The 19,920-nt window shown below is 45.1% G+C and overlaps 2 protein-coding genes across 4 annotated transcripts; both read right to left on the bottom strand.

The window, feature by feature from the left end:
- Positions 1 to 1,534: 1,534 nt before the first annotated feature.
- On the bottom strand, positions 1,535 to 10,754 carry LOC121571711. The gene is made up of 13 exons (XM_041883349.2): positions 10,624 to 10,754; positions 9,551 to 9,696; positions 9,311 to 9,392; positions 9,078 to 9,213; positions 8,747 to 8,949; positions 8,502 to 8,638; positions 8,244 to 8,385; positions 7,828 to 8,109; positions 6,315 to 7,622; positions 5,433 to 6,202; positions 4,800 to 5,225; positions 2,758 to 3,737; positions 1,535 to 2,320 (listed from the first exon to the last, which is right to left on the bottom strand). The coding sequence occupies exons 1-13, from the start codon at positions 10,744 to 10,746 to the stop codon at positions 2,316 to 2,318; spliced, it is 4,740 nt and encodes a 1,579-aa protein (XP_041739283.2). The 5' UTR covers positions 10,747 to 10,754; the 3' UTR covers positions 1,535 to 2,315.
- A 170-nt stretch (positions 10,755 to 10,924) lies between these two features.
- On the bottom strand, positions 10,925 to 19,490 carry LOC121571712 (coiled-coil domain-containing protein 93). 3 transcript variants are annotated; one of them, XM_045209199.1, is made up of 23 exons: positions 19,224 to 19,486; positions 18,939 to 19,052; positions 18,690 to 18,784; positions 18,482 to 18,593; positions 18,288 to 18,386; positions 18,085 to 18,141; positions 17,848 to 17,948; positions 17,632 to 17,649; positions 17,378 to 17,414; positions 17,024 to 17,125; positions 16,857 to 16,907; positions 15,087 to 15,173; positions 14,844 to 14,960; positions 14,582 to 14,718; positions 14,381 to 14,462; positions 14,165 to 14,239; positions 14,000 to 14,071; positions 13,742 to 13,850; positions 12,479 to 12,561; positions 12,331 to 12,368; positions 12,133 to 12,217; positions 11,859 to 11,972; positions 10,925 to 11,683 (listed from the first exon to the last, which is right to left on the bottom strand). In XM_045209199.1, exons 1-23 carry the CDS (start codon positions 19,344 to 19,346, stop codon positions 11,627 to 11,629), a joined length of 1,965 nt encoding a protein of 654 aa, XP_045065134.1. In that variant the 5' UTR covers positions 19,347 to 19,486; the 3' UTR covers positions 10,925 to 11,626. The 3 variants fall into 3 exon arrangements, with proteins under 3 accessions (XP_045065134.1, XP_045065135.1, XP_045065133.1); XM_045209200.1 differs by lacking the exon at positions 17,632 to 17,649 and having other exon boundaries at positions 19,224 to 19,484; XM_045209198.1 differs by lacking the exon at positions 17,632 to 17,649 and having other exon boundaries at positions 14,000 to 14,239; positions 19,224 to 19,490.
- Between the last annotated feature and the right edge of the window lie 430 nt (positions 19,491 to 19,920).

Raw genomic sequence — 19,920 nt, forward strand, 5'->3', positions numbered from 1 at the left:
TTGTCTTCAGTGCACCGGAACACAACGCAGTAGTCGGCAAGAGACAGACCGCGCCGGCTACACTAGCACTCCTATTACAACTACCCCTAACCCCTACGGCTAACCACAGGGCCTGTTGTGGCACAGCTACTAGCACTGCTATTTCAACTACCCCTAACCCCTACGGCTAACCACAGGTCCTGTTGTGGCACAGCTACTAGCACTGCTATTTCAACTACCCCTAACCCCTATGGCTAACCACAGGGCATGTTGTGGCACAGCTACTAGCACTGCTATTACAACTACCCCTAACCCCTACGGCTAACCACAGGGCCTGTTGTGGCACAGCTACTAGCACTGCTATTTCAACTACCCCTAACCCCTACGGCTAACCACAGGGCCTGTTGTGGCACAGCTACTAGCACTGCTATTTCAACTACCCCTAACCCCTACGGCTAACCACAGGGCCTGTTGTGGCACAGCTACTAGCACTGCTATTACAACTACCCCTAACCCCTACGGCTAACCACAGGGCCTGTTGTGGCACAGCTACTAGCACTGCTATTACAACTACCCCTAACCCCTACGGCTAACCACAGGGCCTGTTGTGGCACAGCTACTAGCACTGCTATTTCAACTACCCCTAAGGCTAACCACAGGGCCTGTTGTGGCACAGCTACTAGCACTGCTATTACAACTACACCTAACCCCTACGGCTAACCACAGGGCCTGTTGTGGCACAACTACTAGCACTGCTATTTCAACTACCCCTAACCCCTACGGCTAACCACAGGGCCTGTTGTGGCACAGCTACTAGCACTGCTATTACAACTACCCCTAACCCCTACGGCTAACCACAGGGCCTGTTGTGGCACAGCTACTAGCACTCCATGCTACTGGAGTAGGTACTACACTGGTAGACATGTTGCTGGGAGTTCTTTGCTCCTGGTCCTGGATTGCCAGTGTGTGCAGGCTTTTGTTCCAGCACTGCCATATCTGTTTGAGCTTCTTAACCAGACCTTGAATACAGTAGCTATTGGACCAGTAATGGTCCTCTGTAGCTCAGCTGGTAGAGCACGGCGCTTGTAACGCCAAGGTAGTGGGTTCGATCCCCGGGACCACCCATACACAAAAATTTATGCACGCATGACTGTAAGTCGCTTTGGATAAAAGCGTCTGCTAAATGGCATATTATTATTATTATTATTATAGTGGTGTTTCATGTATCTGCAATAAGAGCTTGACCTCTGGAGGAATCCTTAAAAGAAGGAGAGCTCAGTCTCCTCTGACTACTGTACATCCCTAAACTTAATTCATCTCTCTTTGTAAAACATGATGCAAACCTGTAGAGATCAACACTGTCATGGCTTTTGCCTGGATCGAACTATGACCCAACTCTGAAACAATACTTTTGTTATGATGGAAATTATGCAATTTGTCATCTGAAATAAATAAGTTCTTATAGATCACTGGTTGTTACCCTCTCCCTTGTTGACTGACATAGTATTAATTTGTTAGTAAATAACCAGCACAGTTAACCACTTATTTGGTTCATACTGTAAATTGTTTAATGAAAACAAGTCATACATTTTTCTTTAAGAAAAATAGAGTTGAATTGAGAAGGATATTTACATTTTAAGTACAAACTTAATACATATATCAACATTCGTACATATAAATAAACGACCAATGCAGATAAGTGCACATCGTTCATCACATTATGGGTCCTTCAGTGATTTTTATTCTCAAATTCATTTTGATGCTCTTTTACAAAATATTTATTGTCATCAAATGCATAGATGAACAATTTCTAATACATTGTGAAAACATTGCTCTTTTTTGTTTTTAGAACAATTCTGTTAAAATACTGAACAAAAATGTATGCCAAACAGAACATAAGTACTTTTGAAACACTGTATTAGTAACCTACAGTGTGATTCTTCATACTGTGATTTTAAAGCAAATAAGACTTATTGAAACAAAGTCGTGGCAATGACTGAAATGCAGTACTGTTCGGTCTAGACCTATATACAGTCTATTGCAGTAGTAACACTTATTCCGGAGTTGTGTATTGTATCTTTAGTGACCGGCGGACTTCAGGCTGCCAGTATTATAGTATACCATGAGACTGGCCCTACAGCTCTTAGAGCTGACTGGGTGCTAACAGTGCCTGTCTCAGGCCCAGTTCAGACAGTACAGATAGAACACAGGTGGAGACACACTTGTCTGAGAGGAGCATCCTGGAGCTTCATGTGGTCTCTGTAGTGCTCCAACCCCAACAAAACATTATTTTCCACCAGCCTGGCTGAACATTTCACTCCCATTCCTCTTTACCACTAACCTGGGAAGGAAAATATCAAAAATAAATATTTGCATAAACAAATACTTGCTTTACAAACAAAGTGTTGCATCACTATGCAAATGCTATTTATATAAGCAGCTGCTACAAATGAGCGAAAACATTTGTTGACCAAGTTGATGCCATTTCAAAACTCTCCCTTTCGATATTCTGTTGTAAGAACATAGATTTCTTGTGCAGAGCCGTGATGTAGTGGTAACACTCCCTGGCACATGCAACATCCCACTGGAGAGGGTTCAATTCCTGCATCCACCCTTCACACTGTTTCTCCCACTTGCCGGTCTCCCCACCTAATTTCCTTAAAATTCTCAACACCGAATGTCCTTAATTTCTGAATAAAAGTGTTAACATACCAATTAAAATAAAGTATTTATTTCTTGACAGATTCTGTGAATAAGACTTCCATGTGTGCTACTTACTGTCATCATCAGAGTCGAAGCTGAAGAGGGAGGAGCAGGTGTTTTGGGAGAGGTGTCTCTTCAGTTCCTCTGGGCTAGTGAATGAGGAGAAACACTTGGAGCAGCGCCGACTTTGAGGTGGGGCCTCCTCCTCTACCTCCTTCTCAGCCGCCACCTCCTTCTGCACTGCATTCTTCTTTCCCACCACACGCATCTTTACTGTAGCCTTACTCTTCTTGCCAGCCCCGCTGGAAGTGACCTCGCTGGGTTTCCTGCGCTTGCGCATGCTGAGGGCTGCCTCGGTCAGGTATGTCGAGGGGGGCGGGCGGATGAGGGGAGCTTTGGCCAGGGGTAAGTAGGAAGGATCCTCTGGTTTGAAGGTCTTGTGTTCCGCGATGACTGGTTCCTCTCCGCAAGGCATCACCTGAGCCAAAGTGACGATATTGTCCACGTCCCTCATGGTCATTGGCTCAGTGAGGTTTTGGAAGAGACTGGGATGGGGGTGTGTGGGTGTGGTGGTTTGGGATGTGGGTGTAGGGGAGGTGGTAGTGGTGGCAGGGACGTCTGTCTCAGGGGCTTGGTCTTTCTTGTCCTCTCCATCATGACCATTGATGAGTTTCTGTGTGGGGTCACTGGGAGGTGTGGTGACAGCACTAGTGACTGGAGTCTCCACAGGGCCGTCATTGTTGGTGTCTGACTCCAGAGTCTGCCCCTCCTCTTTCGTAGCGCTCTGCTCCTCCGTCGGCTCATCTTTAGGCTGGCCCTGGGACTGAATGTAGTGCCTCGACTCGTGGTCATGGAGAGAGGGGAGGCGAGAGAAGATCAGCCTACAGCCGGCGTACCCACAGAGGGCCTGGAGAGGCTGGTGGGTCTCCATGTGCTCCCAGAGCAGGTGGGTCATGGAAAAGCGCTGGCCACAGTTCTGATGGAGACACACCTGTTTTAGAGGATCATCATGGATCTTCATGTGGTCTAGGAAGTGCTGGTAGTTCCACAGGTACCTGGAACAGAAAAAGATATGGACATAAGCAACACCATTAAAACCAGGCCTTAACCCATGGTCTAAGCCAGGTGAGGGGGGTGGGGGGTACTACCAAGCTATATGGAATTGTTTTAAGAAGGTCATACCAAGGATCATTTTGCTATTTGATTTAGAATTTTTAGACTCCTTGAGGTATCCCCAAAAAAATATTTAAAAATGATTTGGCCTTACTGCTATTAGCTCATACAAACACATTGAATAACAGATTCATTACATGGAACAGATAGTCTCCCCCAAAAAATCTAAAGGAAGTTTGTTCTATAGTGTCCATCCTATATCTGAGAGATACAGTATAAGGACGATCAGGAAACATATTTTATTTATATGTATTTAACCCCTTATTGTCACTAAACAGTCTCCATATACTGTACTTCCATTATTTTTTGGGACTGGTACCAGTGGACCTTCAGACGTGTCTTGTGAGGTCTGTGAGCGCCCTAGATCAAAACAGTGCGTAGCCCAAACTGTTCGGACGCTACAGACAGAAGTTGGCTGATTGGCTGTACCGACTTCAGACGAGTCCCAAGACGCTTGTGGGGGTCATAGAGCAAAACGGAGAACGTCATCGTGAGAGTCTCATCATAGAAGGGGTCATAATAGTTTATAGGCCAAACCGTTCGGACGCTACAGACGATTTTGTGAGAAGACCGATTTTCGGGATGTTTCATGGTCTGACAAACACCACTCTAGCGCTGTCACCTTTCACCGCAGATGCGGAAGTGTTATATAGGCGGATGCGGTGGATTGAGACGCAGAAATCTCTAGCTTAAACTGACAGATTTTTCTAGGTTTATTTCTTATTATGATAATTAGATTTATGCGGGGGCACAGACATCGACCATAGGGGGTTAAATTCATTTACCGGCTAAACCATCTATGGACTAGTTCCCCAGACACAGATGAAGCCTAATACTGGAGAGCAGTAAAAATTGGTGTTCTCACTAGCTTCTGCAAGTTGTGTCTCAGGCCTAGCATGATGAAGACCTCACGGTTGAAATGTTGCTGTGTCTTACTCTTTTACCTGTTACAGTAAATGCACTTCTCATGAGGATCAGAGCGCCTGGATTTGGGAGAAGGCGTTTCCCTCCACCCGTGCACTGTCACATCCTGGCACTTCACCCTCTGTTTCCAGGAGGCCTCACCCTCAGGGCTCAGCTCTTTGGTAGGACTCAGCTCTTTGGTAACGCCCTGCTCCACCTCATCTTTAGACTGGGGCTGGGTGTAGTGTCTCCACTCGTGGTCGTGGAGAGAGGGGAGGTTAAAGAAGCTCTTACTACAGCCGGAGTACCCACAGGGGGCTTGGAGTGGTCGGTGGGTGTCCATGTGGTCTTTGAGCTCCTGGGCGGTCTTGAAGCACTGGCCACAGTTCATGTGGAGACACACCTGTTTCAGAGGAGCATCGTGGAGCTTCATGTGGTCTCTGTAGTGCTCGAACACCAACAGGTGCCTGGGGCACAACAACAAAAAGATGGAGACATAAATTACACCATTGTACGGTCAGAACCCCACGCCCCCACCTAGATCAGTTGCAGCCCACCCGAGAAAGTCTTTATTGGTTCCAATTTACAATTTTGGTCTAGGTGGGGCCTACATGTTGTTTGAGTGCCTTTGCACCTGACCTGGAAAATAATCTATGGTGAAAGACCCTTCTTACCTCTGGCAGATCTGACACTTCCCCTTCCCCCACTGAAAGGTCTTCTCCAGGACGGCTGCGTCCTCCATGTGGTAGTTGACAGCATGTCTCAGCAGGGATGGGCCGATCTTCATAAAGATGCTGTCACAGCCTTCCGCAGGACACAGGTGGTACTGCTTCTGCTTCCCCTCCTGCTCTCCTCCTTCACACGCTTTCTTTTCTCCTCCCTCCGTCTCCTCCCCAGGCACCACTTCTTTCACAATCACCACTTTATCCTTCACAGTCACCTGTTCATCCTTCACTTCCACTGACACCTGGTTGTCCGTGTCAGTTTTCCACTTCTGGGTCTTTCTGATCAGGTTTCTCAGGTTCTGGATGATTCTACTCTGCTTGCTGACCACCGGCTTGGGTTTAACACGTTTGGGATTAGGAGGCTGATCCGTCGGAGGAGGGGGCTCTGTCACATTCTCACCGGGTTTAGTCTCGTTCTCCGAAGCTTGATTAACGTTCTCCGACGGTTCTGCATCTCCATTGACAGCAGGTTTGATCTTACTATTGAGCGTGGTGGTTCTCAGTTCCTCTATGTGCTCTAGAATGTGTTCCTTGGCACGGTTATACCGTTGGAAGTGTTTGCCACAGAAGACACAGCTGAGCCTAGTCTTCCTCAGCTTCAGGTGGGCCAGGGTGTGTCTCACCACGTTGCCTCCCTTGTAGAGCTTCTGGCAGTGGCTGCAGTGGAAGCACAGGTGTTTGGAACGGACTGGAGCCTTGCCTGGCTTTGTGTCTTCACCCTGGAGTAGGATAAACAAGCTGTTAACAGGTGATATTCATAGGACAGTTGCAGTAGCTAAGCATCAATCATTAATTTCTCAAAACAACAATGTTGCCTCAGATAATACTAACCTGAGTGTTTGAGTCCGGTCCCACCTCTGACGCTGTGACATCACTACCTTCCGTCAAATGTTGTAATTCCTTAGCATCTGTCCCTTTAGAGGATTTGGCGTAGATGTGGAACAGTGTTAGTGGACACTCCTCCATCTCCAAGGCTGGGCCGTCCAGCTCTGGGTCGGTCTGCTCACTGGGACCTTCGAAGACCTTCCCTTCTGAAGGCTCAGCAACAGAAGGCTCAGCAACAGAAGGCTCAGCAACAGAAGGCTCAGCAACAGAAGGCTCTACTACTGAAGGTTTCAAGTCTAAAGGATTTATGTCTGAAGGCGCTACCACTGAAGGATCTACTTCTGAAAGCTCTATTTCTGTCTCTGGTTCATACTCAAACGGTCTCTCACCATGTAGGCCATTAGGCAGTCCCATGTTGACATAGTTCTCTGCGTCACCGTGCTGCTGTTTAAGACCAACACTGGGTTCTACATGATTCTCTACCACCTCCTGTTCCACAAGCACTTCATTTTCAGGGAAGGACAGCTCCATGCCACGTATAGTTCTGCGGTAAGGTCTCTTACCTTCCCTGCCCTGCCTCCTCTCTCTCTTATCCAACTTTTCATGCCTCCTCTCCTTCTTACACTCGTCCCCTTCGCCTCGCTTTCTTTTCCCCTTCCCCCTCTCCCATCTCTCGCTCTTACCATCTCCTCTTTCCCATTTCTCTCTTTTACCCTCTCCCCTCTCTCTCATTCCCTTCCCTCTCGACCTTGTTCTCCCCGGGGACACATTCTCTGTCTGTCTGGTCATCTCCAGGAGCAGCCATCTTGGTTTCCTGCCGCGTCTCTTCAGGATCTTGTTCTTCACGTGTCTGGCCAGGTATTCCCTCTGCCGATTGGCCGGTAGCTTGGTGGAGCTTTCAGAACTGTGATTGTGTCTGAGGGAGTACTTCATGTCTGGGTCGTCAGCACTGTCAACATCAGACCTACACCTTCTCCTCCTCCACCTCCTCATCACAGGGAAGTCTTCTGTCTGTGACTCAGGAGCATCCCCATACTCTCCCTCCTCATGCTCCTGACCTGCAGTCTCAGAGTTCTCCGGTGCTGTGTCAGTGTGTGAATGGAGGTGTGAGGTGTCTGTGTGTATCCTGCATGTCTCCTCCTCCATCCAGTAGCTTGGTATCCACTCCTCCTCCACCTGCTCCAACTCCTCTTCCTCCTTCACCTCGTTGAGAGCCTCCCTCATGGCCTTGTCAGTCATAAGCTCCAGACAGTGGGTTCTCAGTGTCAGGAGGTTCCAGAACTCTGGGTCGAAGAACAGCCCCTCCTTCAGCACCTGGACCAGGGACAGGCAGAGTTTCAATTACAGACATTACATTATTAAGAGGCATCCAACAGTCTATCATAATGACATTTCGACAGGAGAGAACTATTTTTATGACTAAAAGTGCATGTTTTAATAATCTACTGTATTTTCTAGTTAACATATTTAGCAAAAGTATTTGGCATCATATTTCCGAGCTCCCCGGTGCCTCTCTGACCTGTAAGATATAGAAGCGGATGTTGGTTTTGACAGGGGTGTGGAGGGGGTGTGGCTCCTCGTCTGGGTGTATGTAGAGCAGATAAACGGTCTTGAAGGCCTCCACACTGCGCTCCAGACAGAACACCAGCAGGGCACAGAGGCGGCACACCTCCAGGTCGCGGGGGAACAGGAAGGCGATGGTCTTACACAGCAGGCAGCGCGTCACAGGGTCAGACTGGAGGTCTGTCTGCAACGCTGCAGTACACATCTCCACACATAGCGGCACTCCCTCACTACCCATCTGGCAAAAAAATAAGAACAATGTGTTACATTGAATTGTGTAAATGACAGAACAAAGTTTCTAAGTCAAGGTAAACTAGGACTACAAGCGAACAGGAGTGGGTCAAATTTGTTGGTGGTTGGCTGTACACCCACCTCTGCTGTGATGACTTTGATGAAGGGGAAGATGGCTCTGGCGTTGATGGCGGAGAGCATCAGCTGGCGACACTCAGACAGGAAGCCCTGCTTAGAGGGATGGGCCCTGAGGTGCAGTCTGCTCCACAGGAACACCAGATCCCTGTATGAACACAACATTATATTATGTTACAGTACTGTATTATTATGAAGCCCTGTTTATAGTGGTGAGCCCTGACCAGATTTAGCACATGTAGTATATATCACAGTGTTACTGACCAGATGTAGTACATGTCTCCGTTGTTTAGCTGTTGACTGAGGAAGGCCTTGCAAAGAGACAGCAGCAGCTCATCTTTCTCCTGGCTCTCTGCATTACAGATGATCTCTACTGCTTCTCTGCCATCTATCTCAGCCATCTGAGGGAGGAAACACAACCATGAATCCTCTCTGATGTTTATTGTCTTTCAGTCCACTCAGATTAGAGAGTCTGTCTGAAGATACAGAGTGAAAGGTAGTGACCGTACCTCCTTGAGCAGGTGTTCATGCAGCGAGGCCTTGTACAGGCAGGTGAGGTAGGCCTGGTGGAAGAACAGGTGCCTCCCCACCTCTGGGTGCTCCAGACAACTCTTAGCCAGGGCCATGGCCTCCTGCACGCGTTCACAGACCTGCAGGTAGCGCACACGCAGCTCAAAGAACACTGGCTTCTCCGAGCTCAAATACTTCTCCACTGTACCGGGGGGAGAGAGAGAGAGGGAAAGGGAGAGAAAAGGGAGGGGAGAGAGTGAGAAGATGAGAGACAATAAGAAAAGCATAGAAAACTCACAAGCTAAAAAAAAAAAAAGAATGTGTGTGTACCTTCTGTTTGTGTGAGGACTGTGTCTTTCAGGATGGCCTGCAGAGTAGGTCTCTCCCAGGGGCCGCCATCTTTGATCACCTGCCTCACCTGTAGCAGGTAGACGTTCCTGTGTCTCAGCAGGCGGCGGTGGCAGGCCTACAGAGTAAGAGAGGGGACTCACGTTAACACACCACATGGATCACCATGGTGGCACTCAGTATCAACAAATAGGCTACATCACGGTTGGCCTCACCTGAAAAGAGGCTAGAATGTCCTTCAAGGGGGCCTCCTGGAACTCCTCTTTACTGAAGAACAGCATCAGCTCAAAGAAGCTCCTGAAAATGTGACATTATGATATGTAATTGGGCCAGTTGAGCTCGATTTTAGAGAAGAGTCATGCAGGATTGTACAATGTAGAAAATAAATATCTGAGTCAACACAGTACAGTTTGGGTCTGCATGAAAGTGTAAGAACCATATAAATAAGTGCTTACAAGGCCAGACTGCTGAGAGCGTTGCTGACATGCTGACAGTCATCGGGGTAGGCAGCAGTGGCTCTGGTGAAGCAGGTAAGAGCTGTCCGCAGCACCTTCAGCTGGGGCAACGGCACCTGCCATCTCTCTGTATGCTCCTCCACCAGCTAGACAGGGAAAGAGACAGTCAGACAGAGATACAGGGGGTGTGATTCAGATACAAATGTCTGTCCAGATTATTGATCATTATTTCATGTGTTGATGTGGTTCCTGAATACTGATATGTTCAACCTTTTTCCAGGTGCGGTATTGTAGAGATCTGAGCAGACCTGTGTAGCTGCTGGCTAGTTATCTGAATTTGAAACCATATGTCACAGGAATGCTTCGGTGAAGTGTGGTGGACTGTTTTACGGTAGCTAGCTGGAATTGGGGTTCATTGCTTGTTGCTAGTTAGATAGTTGCAGATTTCAACCGGTCCTCCTGAGTGCTTAACACATAAATAACTAGCTAGACAAGCTAGCTAACTAGTTAGCTTTCTTTGCAAACAGGTATACGATATATGTTATGCCTATGTGACAGCTGCGCTAGCTAACTGGCTAAATGTAAACAACACTGGTTTAGCATGCTAGCGAGGAAAAACGAATTAGAGCCTTAGCTATACTTTATGCCAGTTTATTGTTATCCTAGCAGACACAATCAGTAGACTAACGTTACTTCACACTAATAGGCAAACAGTTTTGCATGGGCACGTTAGCTAGTAATTCTAGTTAGCTAGCTTGCAACTTCACATTGATGAAATAGGAACGTTAGCAAGCTAAAGTTAGCTAGCTAGTTAAGTCAGCTAAAACAAATAGTAACTATAGGCCGGTGTGGGTTGACTAAATGTGTTATTAATGCTAGCTAGTAAATGTAGTAATTAAGTTAGCTAGTTAGGTCATTACTTTAGCTACTAACGTTAAATAGTTAGCTGAGCAACTGTACCTTGCTTTGTACTGATGAGCAGCTGGCTAACTAGCCGCTAACGTTAGCTTGGCGAAGCACACGACTCCTTGCCTCTCCCAAATAAAACCAGAAATTGCCTTGATTTAGCTTACCTTACAAAACTCCGAGCAATATTCTTTGCTTTGTACTGAACAGTTGTCGTTAGAGTATATGAACAAAGTCTCCAGTTTCAATTCTAGTCTGTCTGTTTCCAAATCACTTTCCCCCTCCGCCATACTGGCTTGTTCACCTTGCACCTATGAAAGCGCCAACTAGCGGATAAATTGACTTACTACAACAACTCATATCCTGGATTTTGATTGGATTAAAGCTACATCCAGTTGTATTAAGATCATAAGGCATTTTAAATGTAGCTTCTGAAATTATCAGGAATAGAACAGCAGGAAATCTTACTGATTGTGCATAGTATATTTTATTAAGTGCCAACTTGATAGTAAACTGTTGGAAAGGATAGACAACAGAGAATAAAACACGGGTAACATTTGGGTTGAAAAAAAAGTCTGCATAAAAGTGAACCATATATCAGCACAGCATTTATTAATTTGAAATGCTATAGTTTAGTAACAGTGTCAACCATGCCTCATTATGCAGTGTTACTCTATTCAACATCTAAATTGACATCTGAGAAAGCTAATTAATACAACTGTACAGACAGCCCTGCACGTTAGTGCCAATTGCACACTTGGGATTTCATGGAGTACCTATCTACAACATTAGGTCTACTGTAATGGTTAATGCCACAGGGGCCGGGCACAGGTAATTGGCACATAAGTAGAGTGAACATTCCTCATGTCAAAGTGCACAGGGCAGTTAATGTCCCTCTCTCAATAATCCCTCTGCCCTAACCACATGCTGCAAATAAACGAAGAATGTCAAAGCACAATAGGCAGAATAAGACAATTTTTTTTTTTACATTTTTTTTCATTTAGCAGACGCTCTTATCCAGAGCGACTTACAGTTAGTACAATGAAGATGACCTCCAATAGAGGAGAATACATAATGCAGACAGCAAGACAAAGTCGTTGACTGATGAGATTTGTTTTGAGATGAGTTTTTATAAACAGTAAGAAATTATTTTGGAGGCAGTGTTTTGGGTTACGAAGCACCCTTGGTTCGCAGCTTGGATAGCAGCATCTCATTCTTCCGACACTCCTGTAAGAAAGAGTATTGGATCAGTAAAACGACCTCACTGATTCACTTATTTATCAGTTTAGAAAACAATATTCAGCTCTGGGAGACTACAGTAGAACATATTCATAAAACAGTTAACTAGTTCCTTTATGTTTTACTGTACAGACCCAGAACACTGTTTACTCTCAGGCCTCACCTCTTTGAAGTCCTTGACAGTTTTGAAGTAGAGCCTCTGTTTATCCAGCAGCTCCAGGTACTCATCGTTCAGCTGGTCTCTCCTCATCTTGTTCTCCTGCTTCTTCTTCTCCATCTGTACACACATCACATTACCAATATGCGCTGCTTCATTTTTTTTTTACACATCACTGTCTAATTTAGGTTTTTCACTAGGGCCAGGGGGTGAGCACCTGGCATGCTCAGTGAATGCTGTCATTAGGCAGTAGACATTAAAGATAATAAGAGATGGTTACCTTGATGCGGCTTTGTTTGATTCCCTCGACTATCTGCTCCATCTGTCTCAAGAACTGCTCCTTGGCCCCCGAAGATGCCATCGCCCTGAGCAAGACAGGAAACCACAGCTTAGACAGGAAGTAAATCTGCTGGACTCCATTACCCATAATACCAAACGCAGGATAGGTTTAGAGAGGGTTAATTGTGACAATACTCACTGTTGGAAGTTGTCATGGATGGAATTCAGCAAGTTCACCTAAAGAAACAGATCAAGACAGAGGAGGATGAATATCATGAGTAAACCAGCTGATTTCAGCTGCAATGGCTCTATGAAACGGATTGAGATAGTATGCCCTCTCCTCTTACCTCCTTCTCCAGGTAAACCTTCTTGTCATCTAATGTGTTATACAAGGTGAAGAACTGCTTGGTCTCTTTATGTGTTGCTGAAACTAGAGGACGAAAAAGCAAACATTAACACAGCATCATTAAGAACATTATTAACACAGCTTCATTAAGGACCCCACACACCCGAGCTACGGACTGTTCACTCCCTTACCGCAGGGCAGACGGTATCGGGTCTCAAACCAACATGCTCAGAGACAGTTTCTATCCACAAGCCATCAGACTGCTGAACACTTGAACTGGACTGACCACCTGGACTGATTCTCCACACATTAGCACACATGCAACCACACATATACATTCATGGTACATACACATCACGACTGCTGCTACTAGACTTATTATTGCTAAATACTGCACAATTTAAACACTTGCCCTCCAATCCCCCTTCCCAGACACGTGTAAATATTTTGTACTGTAAATTGTTGAGTGCCTTCCTATATTTATACTTATGCAAAAATGGTATTCTATTCTACTGAGCTCATTTACTTTGAATTTGTTATTCTTATCTTTTATTATTTCTTATTGTTGTCACACTAACGAGCGGGAACTTGCAAGTAAGCATTTCGTTGGACTGTGTATACCATGTGTATCCTGGACAAATAAACTTGAAACACAAAAAATATACACTGAGTGTACAAAACATGACAGACTGACCAGGTGAATCCAGGTGAAAGCTATGATCCATTATTGATGTCACCTGTTAAATCCACTTCAAATCAGTGTAGATGAAGGGGAGGAGACAGGTTAAATAATTATTTTTTAAAGCCTTGAGACAATTGAGACGTGGATTGTGTATGTGTGCCATTCAGAGGATGAATGGGCAAGACAAAATATTTAAGTGCATTTGAACAGGGTATGGTAGTAGGTGCCAGGCACACCGGTTTGAGTGTGTCAAGAACTGCAACGCTGCTGGGTTTTTCATGCTCAACAGTTTCCCGTGTGTATCAAGAATGGTCCACCACCCAAAAGACATCCAGTCAACTTGACACAACTGTGGGAAGCATTAGAGTCAACATGGGCCAGTATCCCTGTGGAACGCTTTAGACACCTTGTAGAGTCCATGCCACAACGAACTGAAACTGTTTTGAGGGCAAAAGGGGGTGCAACTCAATATTAGGAAGGTGATCCTAATGTTTTGTACACTCAGTGTATAACTATGTTTGATGCAATAATTTGTTAAACAAACACTGTGCCCAGAACAGAGGATGAGCCTAAGACACCCACCTTGGCCATAGAGCTCAATGAACCTCTTCTGATACTGGGTCAGTTCTGCCCTGCTCGGCACCTCGTCCATCTTCCTCTGCAGGATGGCGATCTCACGGTTCCGACGAGCCTATCAGAGAGTAGACCTCAGGTCATGAGCAAATAATGGACGTGGTAAGAGGACCACTATTTGCATGCTCCAAACAAAATGCCTAAGTCAATTCAAACTGAATAAGCATGAATGAATCCTGCTACAGCAGTGTGCGTTGGAGATTTTACCATCAGTAGTCTGATTTTCTGTAGCTTCTCTCTGTCTATGTTGTACTGCTTGTCTATTAGCTGACTCCTCTCCTGTGAGAGAGAGAGAGAAAGAGAGAGTGTTACACATAGACGAAGGAGAGTTAGCTGGTCTTGGGAGGGCTCCTCGCAGGGCCAGTGTGCTACCTTCTCGTCCTCCGTATCATCTCCTGACTCCATCTTCAGGTCCTCAATGTTCTGCTGCAGGCGAACCATCTCCTCCTGGAAACAAATAGCACTCCATATTAGTTGTGGTGCTCTTACTAGGAAATGAGTGAAATACATCACAAATACATCTATGAAGTATGTCTAACAAGTCATATGGACTATTATGACGTATTAGGGGAAAGTGTACAGCCTCACTCTACAGTGTGTCCGGAACTCCTGCTCCTGGTGCTTCAGGTTCTCATTCATGCCTACCAGAGCCCTCAGCTTATCCAAGAGACTGTGGCACACACAGGGAGGATGAGAAATGTCCAAAACACATTTATAATTTCAGGGTTTATCTATACTATCAACCGCTGAATGAATGCCCTATGGTTGGTCTGCATGTGCAGCACTCACCCAGTGTCAGCCTGGCTCTCAGCCTCTTCCAGGGTACTCAGCTCTTTCTCCAGTCTCTCTGCCTGCTCTGTGGCCTCCATCAGTTTGCTCTTAGCCTGCTCACACCCTGATTTTACCTCCAAGCGCTTGGCTTGTAGCTGAAAATACAAAATACATACTTTTAGTTACTTCTGTCATTAAAAGAAAGAGCATTGTATCCTTCCATTAAAAAAATATGGCTATTTCACACAAAGTTCAGTAAAGTTCAGAGTCCAGTCCTCACCTCCTCCAACTGCTTGGTTTTCTGTTGGATCTGTTTGTTCAGAGAGGTCACCATCCTACGGTGCTGTTGGACTGGCCCGTACCTCTCTGGACGATCCTCTGCAGACAACTCCGACTGCTGGAAATGCGTGTGTGGGAACAAATTAACTACACAATGTGGCATTGACTTATCCTTTAAAATATGACAGAAACCTGTTGATTGCGGTTAACCATTTAGGTGAGCCCTGATGTGGGAGTCGCTTACCTTCTCAGCGTACTCAGATGCTATCTGTTTAATCTCCTCAGACTGTAGCCCAACTATCTGGCCCACAGTGCTAGCTGTTAGCCTCCCCTGCAGGCAAACACAAGTTAATAACATATGGCATAAAGCAGACGCTTTTATCCAAAGAGACTTAGTCATGCGTGAATATTTTTTTTTAAGTATGGGTGGCCCTATTGGGAATTGAACCCAAAACCCTTGGCGTTGCAAGCGCAATGCTCTACTGACTGAGCCACACATGACCACAATACAGTGGCTTCGAATGTATTCACCACCCTTGGCATTTCTTCCTATTTTGTTGCCTTACAACCTGGAATTAAAATAGTTTTTTTGGGGGGTTTGTATCATTTGATTTACACAACATACCTACCACTTTGAAGATGCAAAATAGAATGATAAACAAGAAATGATTAAAAAAAAACTGAACTTGAGTGTGCATAACTATTCACCCCCCCAAAGTCAATACTTCGTAGAGCCACCTTTTGCAGCAATTACAGCTGCAAGTCTCTTGGTGTACGTCTCTATAAGCTTGGCACATCTAGCCCTTGGGATTTTTGCCCATTCTTCAAGGCAAAACCACTCCAGCTCCTTCAAGTTGGATGGGTTCCGCTGGTGTACAGTAATCTTTAAGTCATACCACAGATTGTCAATTGGATTGAGGTCTGGGCTTTGACTAGGCCATTCCAAGACATTTAAATGTTTCCCCTTAAACCACTCAAGTGTTGCTTTAGCAGTATGCTTAGGGTTATTGTCCTGCTGGAAGGTGAACCTCCACCCCAGTCTCAAATCTCTGGAAGACTGAAACAGGTTTCCCTCAAGAATTTCCCTGTATTTAGCGCCATCCATCATTCCTTCAATTCTGACCAGTTTCCCAGTCGATGAAAAACATCCCCACAGCATGATGCTGCTGCCACCACCATGCTTCACTGTGGGGATGGTGTTCTCGGGGTGATGAGAGGTGTTGGGTTTGCACCAGATATAGCGTTTTCCTTGATGGCCAAAAAGCTTAGTGGTCCTATGGACAGATACTCCAATCTCGCTGCAGAGATTTGCAGCTCCTTCATAATTATCTTTGGTCTCTTTGTTGCCTCTCTGATTAATGCCCTCCTTGCCTGGTCCGTGAGTTTTGGTGGGCGGCCCTCTCTTGGCTGGTTTGTTGTGGTGCCATATTATTTCCATTTTTTAATAATGGGATGTTCAAGGTTTTTGATATTTTTTTTATAAACCAACCCTGATCTGTACTTCTCCACAACTTTGTCCCTGACCTGTTTGGAGAGCTCCTTGGTCTTCATGGTGCCCCTTGCTTAGTGGTGTTGCAGACTCTGGGGCCTTTCAGAACAGGTGTTTACATACTGAGATCATGTGACAGATCATGTGACACTTAGATTGCACACAGGTGGACTTTATTTAACTAATTATGTGACTTCTGAAGGTAATTGGTTGCACCAGATCTTATTTAGGGGCTTCATAGCAAAGGGGGTGAATACTTATGCACGCACCACTTTTCTGTAAAAAAATATATATATTCACTTCACCAATTTGGACTATTTTGTGTATGTCCATTACATGAAATACAAATAAAAATCAATTTAAATTACAGGTTGTAATGCAACAAAATAAGAAATAACGCCAAGATGGATGAATACTTTTGCAAGGCACCATATATAGATGTCGCACATTCAATAAAAAACCTTTTACACAAATTAACCACACCGTAAAGGCGCAGGCAAAGAAAATAACTAAAGTCCTGCCTACCTCCTCAGTCGCCATGGCAGCCATGCTGGTCATCAGTGTTTTGATGCGCAGCTGAGAGGAAATATGACAGGACATCATCATACAGAGGGATGCATTCATGAAGTATTGGACAATGGACATGTGGCTACGGTTGGGTTTAGAGAGATACACGTGGGATGTGACCTCACCTCCTCCGCTTCCTGCAGGTCCTCCTCCTCCTGCGACACATCTGTCATCCCTGGGGGTGTGGCCTGAGAGCCCGGGGTCAACGAGGCTTTCCGCTCCTCTGTCTGTAAGGAACAGGGGGATACCGTCTTTCATTATGAAGGTTTCACTTTCTACTGCAGCTCACAGAACAACTATGATCCACCAGTCTCCATCCCTGTAATAATGGATGTAATGATCAACCTACTGTCCCTGTATTTATCTTTCTGTAGAAGGTTGTAGTTATAGGCTTTGAATTCATATAATTCTACAATTAACTTCACATGTCAGGGATGAAAGAGATTTGTGTAACTTGATGCGATTTCAATTAAGCTCACCTTGTCCTGTTTTGTCTGCTTGCTGAATCCATATCGTCTAAAATCAAGGAGAAATAGGTGCTTAAATTAAATCACTGTTAGGATACTGGTACATTAAAAGGAACACATTAACACATGCATGCATCCATGCGCACCACACAAACTACATGCTTATTTTAAGTGTTTTGTACTCTCTTCTGTATTCAAACACACACATAACAAGCATTCATGTGAAAAACACTCCTTGCAGTGAACGAGTCCATTCACATACTTACAGAAGGTAATCTGACATTCTAATACAAGGATGGATGATAAGCAGGAAAAGGATAGGAAAATGGAAGGAACACATTTATCAAATGGGATGAGATCACATTGGTTCTGATTATCAATGTGAACATAACATGAACTGTGGAGAAAGTTGGATATGAAGGACTGAATACGGAGAATGAGAGCGAGAAAGAAAGAAAGAGTGAGGTAGAGAGCTAGCCTACCTTCCGTACTCCAGCAGGGTGGAGTGAACCCTGGACTCCTCATCCAGCAGCTCTCCTGCTTCAACCTGTCTCTTGTACTTCCTCTGAGGTTTATACACTTCCTGTCAATACCATAGGAGAAAAACAAAATGCTGTATATGTGCTTTTAATGTTTCTATACTATTACAAGGGGGGCCTGTATTGTGAAGGCTCATGGGATAATTTGACCCAGAAATGGCATGTTAGCGAGTCACTCACCGATACATCTAGGACTGCTTTCACAGCCTTCTCCTTCCTCTGCAGGAAGTCTTCATCCTAGGATGGAGGGACAACACAGACAGGGTGCATGAGACAGGGGTTTATTTAGTGAAATGTTCAGAACGTTGCACTTAGAAATGTAATGAGTAGCGCTGGAGTTTAACATCCCTGCCATGGAGCCACCCTAAAATAACAGCGCTCACCTCAGGAAAGCTGTGTGTCTTCTGGAACTGAGAGACAGAGTAGGCCCTCACATAGTCTCCCATCTCCTCTCTCGTCTCTATGGCTCTCTTCACCAGCCACTGAAGATCATACAACACAGGCAATGAATCAGACATGAGGTCACAAACTAAGTGCAGTACTCTACTACAAAACTCAAAAGTCTAGGAATGCACACCTGTATCACTGGAAATATATGGATGAAATCCAGCCCTTGGATCTGATGGGGCTCCAGGCGGTGAGGGCACTTCATTTTGGGCAGAACAGACACTATCTTCTCTGTGAGAGCTCTGCAAGGAGATGCACAAGGTCAATATACATCAGTTAAACTGGTCCAGCAACATCACTAACTGTCAACACAATAATGCTGGCTGTGAACTACTTACATTTTCTGTCCAATAGTTGAATTTTCCTGGAACAGCAGATCCACGTCAATGTCGAAGTTACATGTTGTGATGCACCATGTCATCCCTCCAACCACCTATTAAAAGACATGGTTCAGGGAAGTGGAATTAGAAACATGGATGTGTCATCTACTGGGTAGCAAGGAGATGGTATACCATGAATCGAAAGTCAGCAGCTAACAAGGAGGAGGGTTGGCCTTGGCCACCCCTATGTAAGTTGTTGGGTCTCACCTTGTCAAAAGGTCCCAGTCCTTTGATACGGGCTCTAAAGTATCCAGCAGCAAGCAGAAGTTCCAGGATTTCTGCTAGCTTGACACTCTGCTCCTCGTCCTCCCGTGTTTCAACCTGCAAGCCACAGTTGCTAACATCAGTTGGTTTATCTAGCAAACAGTGAGCTGGCTAGCTAACTGGTAAACCTAGCCATGTTCACCTTGCAATGTTGTCTTGTTATAATGACACAAACCGCACCATATTTGGAAAAACGAAAGACTACAGCGTAGCATTAAACTATGTTACCTGAATAAGATTTCCCTCTTGATCATATTGAGCTCCTATTTTCGACCCTGTTCTCACTCTCTGGAAAACAGACGTGGCCGCCATGTTGAACTGATGTGGTGTGTAGTCACATGACGAAAGCATATGACTTTGAGCATTCCGTGAGAAATGGTGTGTTCACTATTTATATACAACACGTAGGCAAACCTCACCTAAATATCGACTGCACCACGGCCACAGTAGTGATGAGAGAGTTGATAAAGTGAGTATTGAGTCTACATTTAGACAAACAAAAGGGCACAAGAATGGTGCATTTGAAGCGATGAAGCTGTTCTAAAAGTTGCAATACCACTTTTGTCCAGTGGAGGGAGAGCTAATGCCACTAAAGATTCTGTGGAAAAGGCTTCTCCTGGACAAGATGAAGCTCTTGGTCTGAAGCCTTTCAACGTCAATATATCTTTCACTTGAACAGGGTTGTCAATCTTTTTGGAGACAAAGAAATCATGCAAGTTGAGATTAATGATCCTCAATTGTGGAAGTGCAAGGAAGCAGCACCACCAAGGACACAATGCAACCATCAGCTTTGTCACAATAAATGTAAAATGTGTGTGTGTGTGAGAAAGAGAGAGAAAGATAACACTACAACACTCACATTTAAAAACCTGTGTTTTAATTCCTTTTGCCTCTGTCTCAAGTATGCTTTTTGTTACAAAGAATA

Source organism: Coregonus clupeaformis, chromosome 29 (genome assembly GCF_020615455.1).
Source record: "Coregonus clupeaformis isolate EN_2021a chromosome 29, ASM2061545v1, whole genome shotgun sequence".
Lineage (NCBI taxonomy): Eukaryota > Metazoa > Chordata > Actinopteri > Salmoniformes > Salmonidae > Coregonus > Coregonus clupeaformis.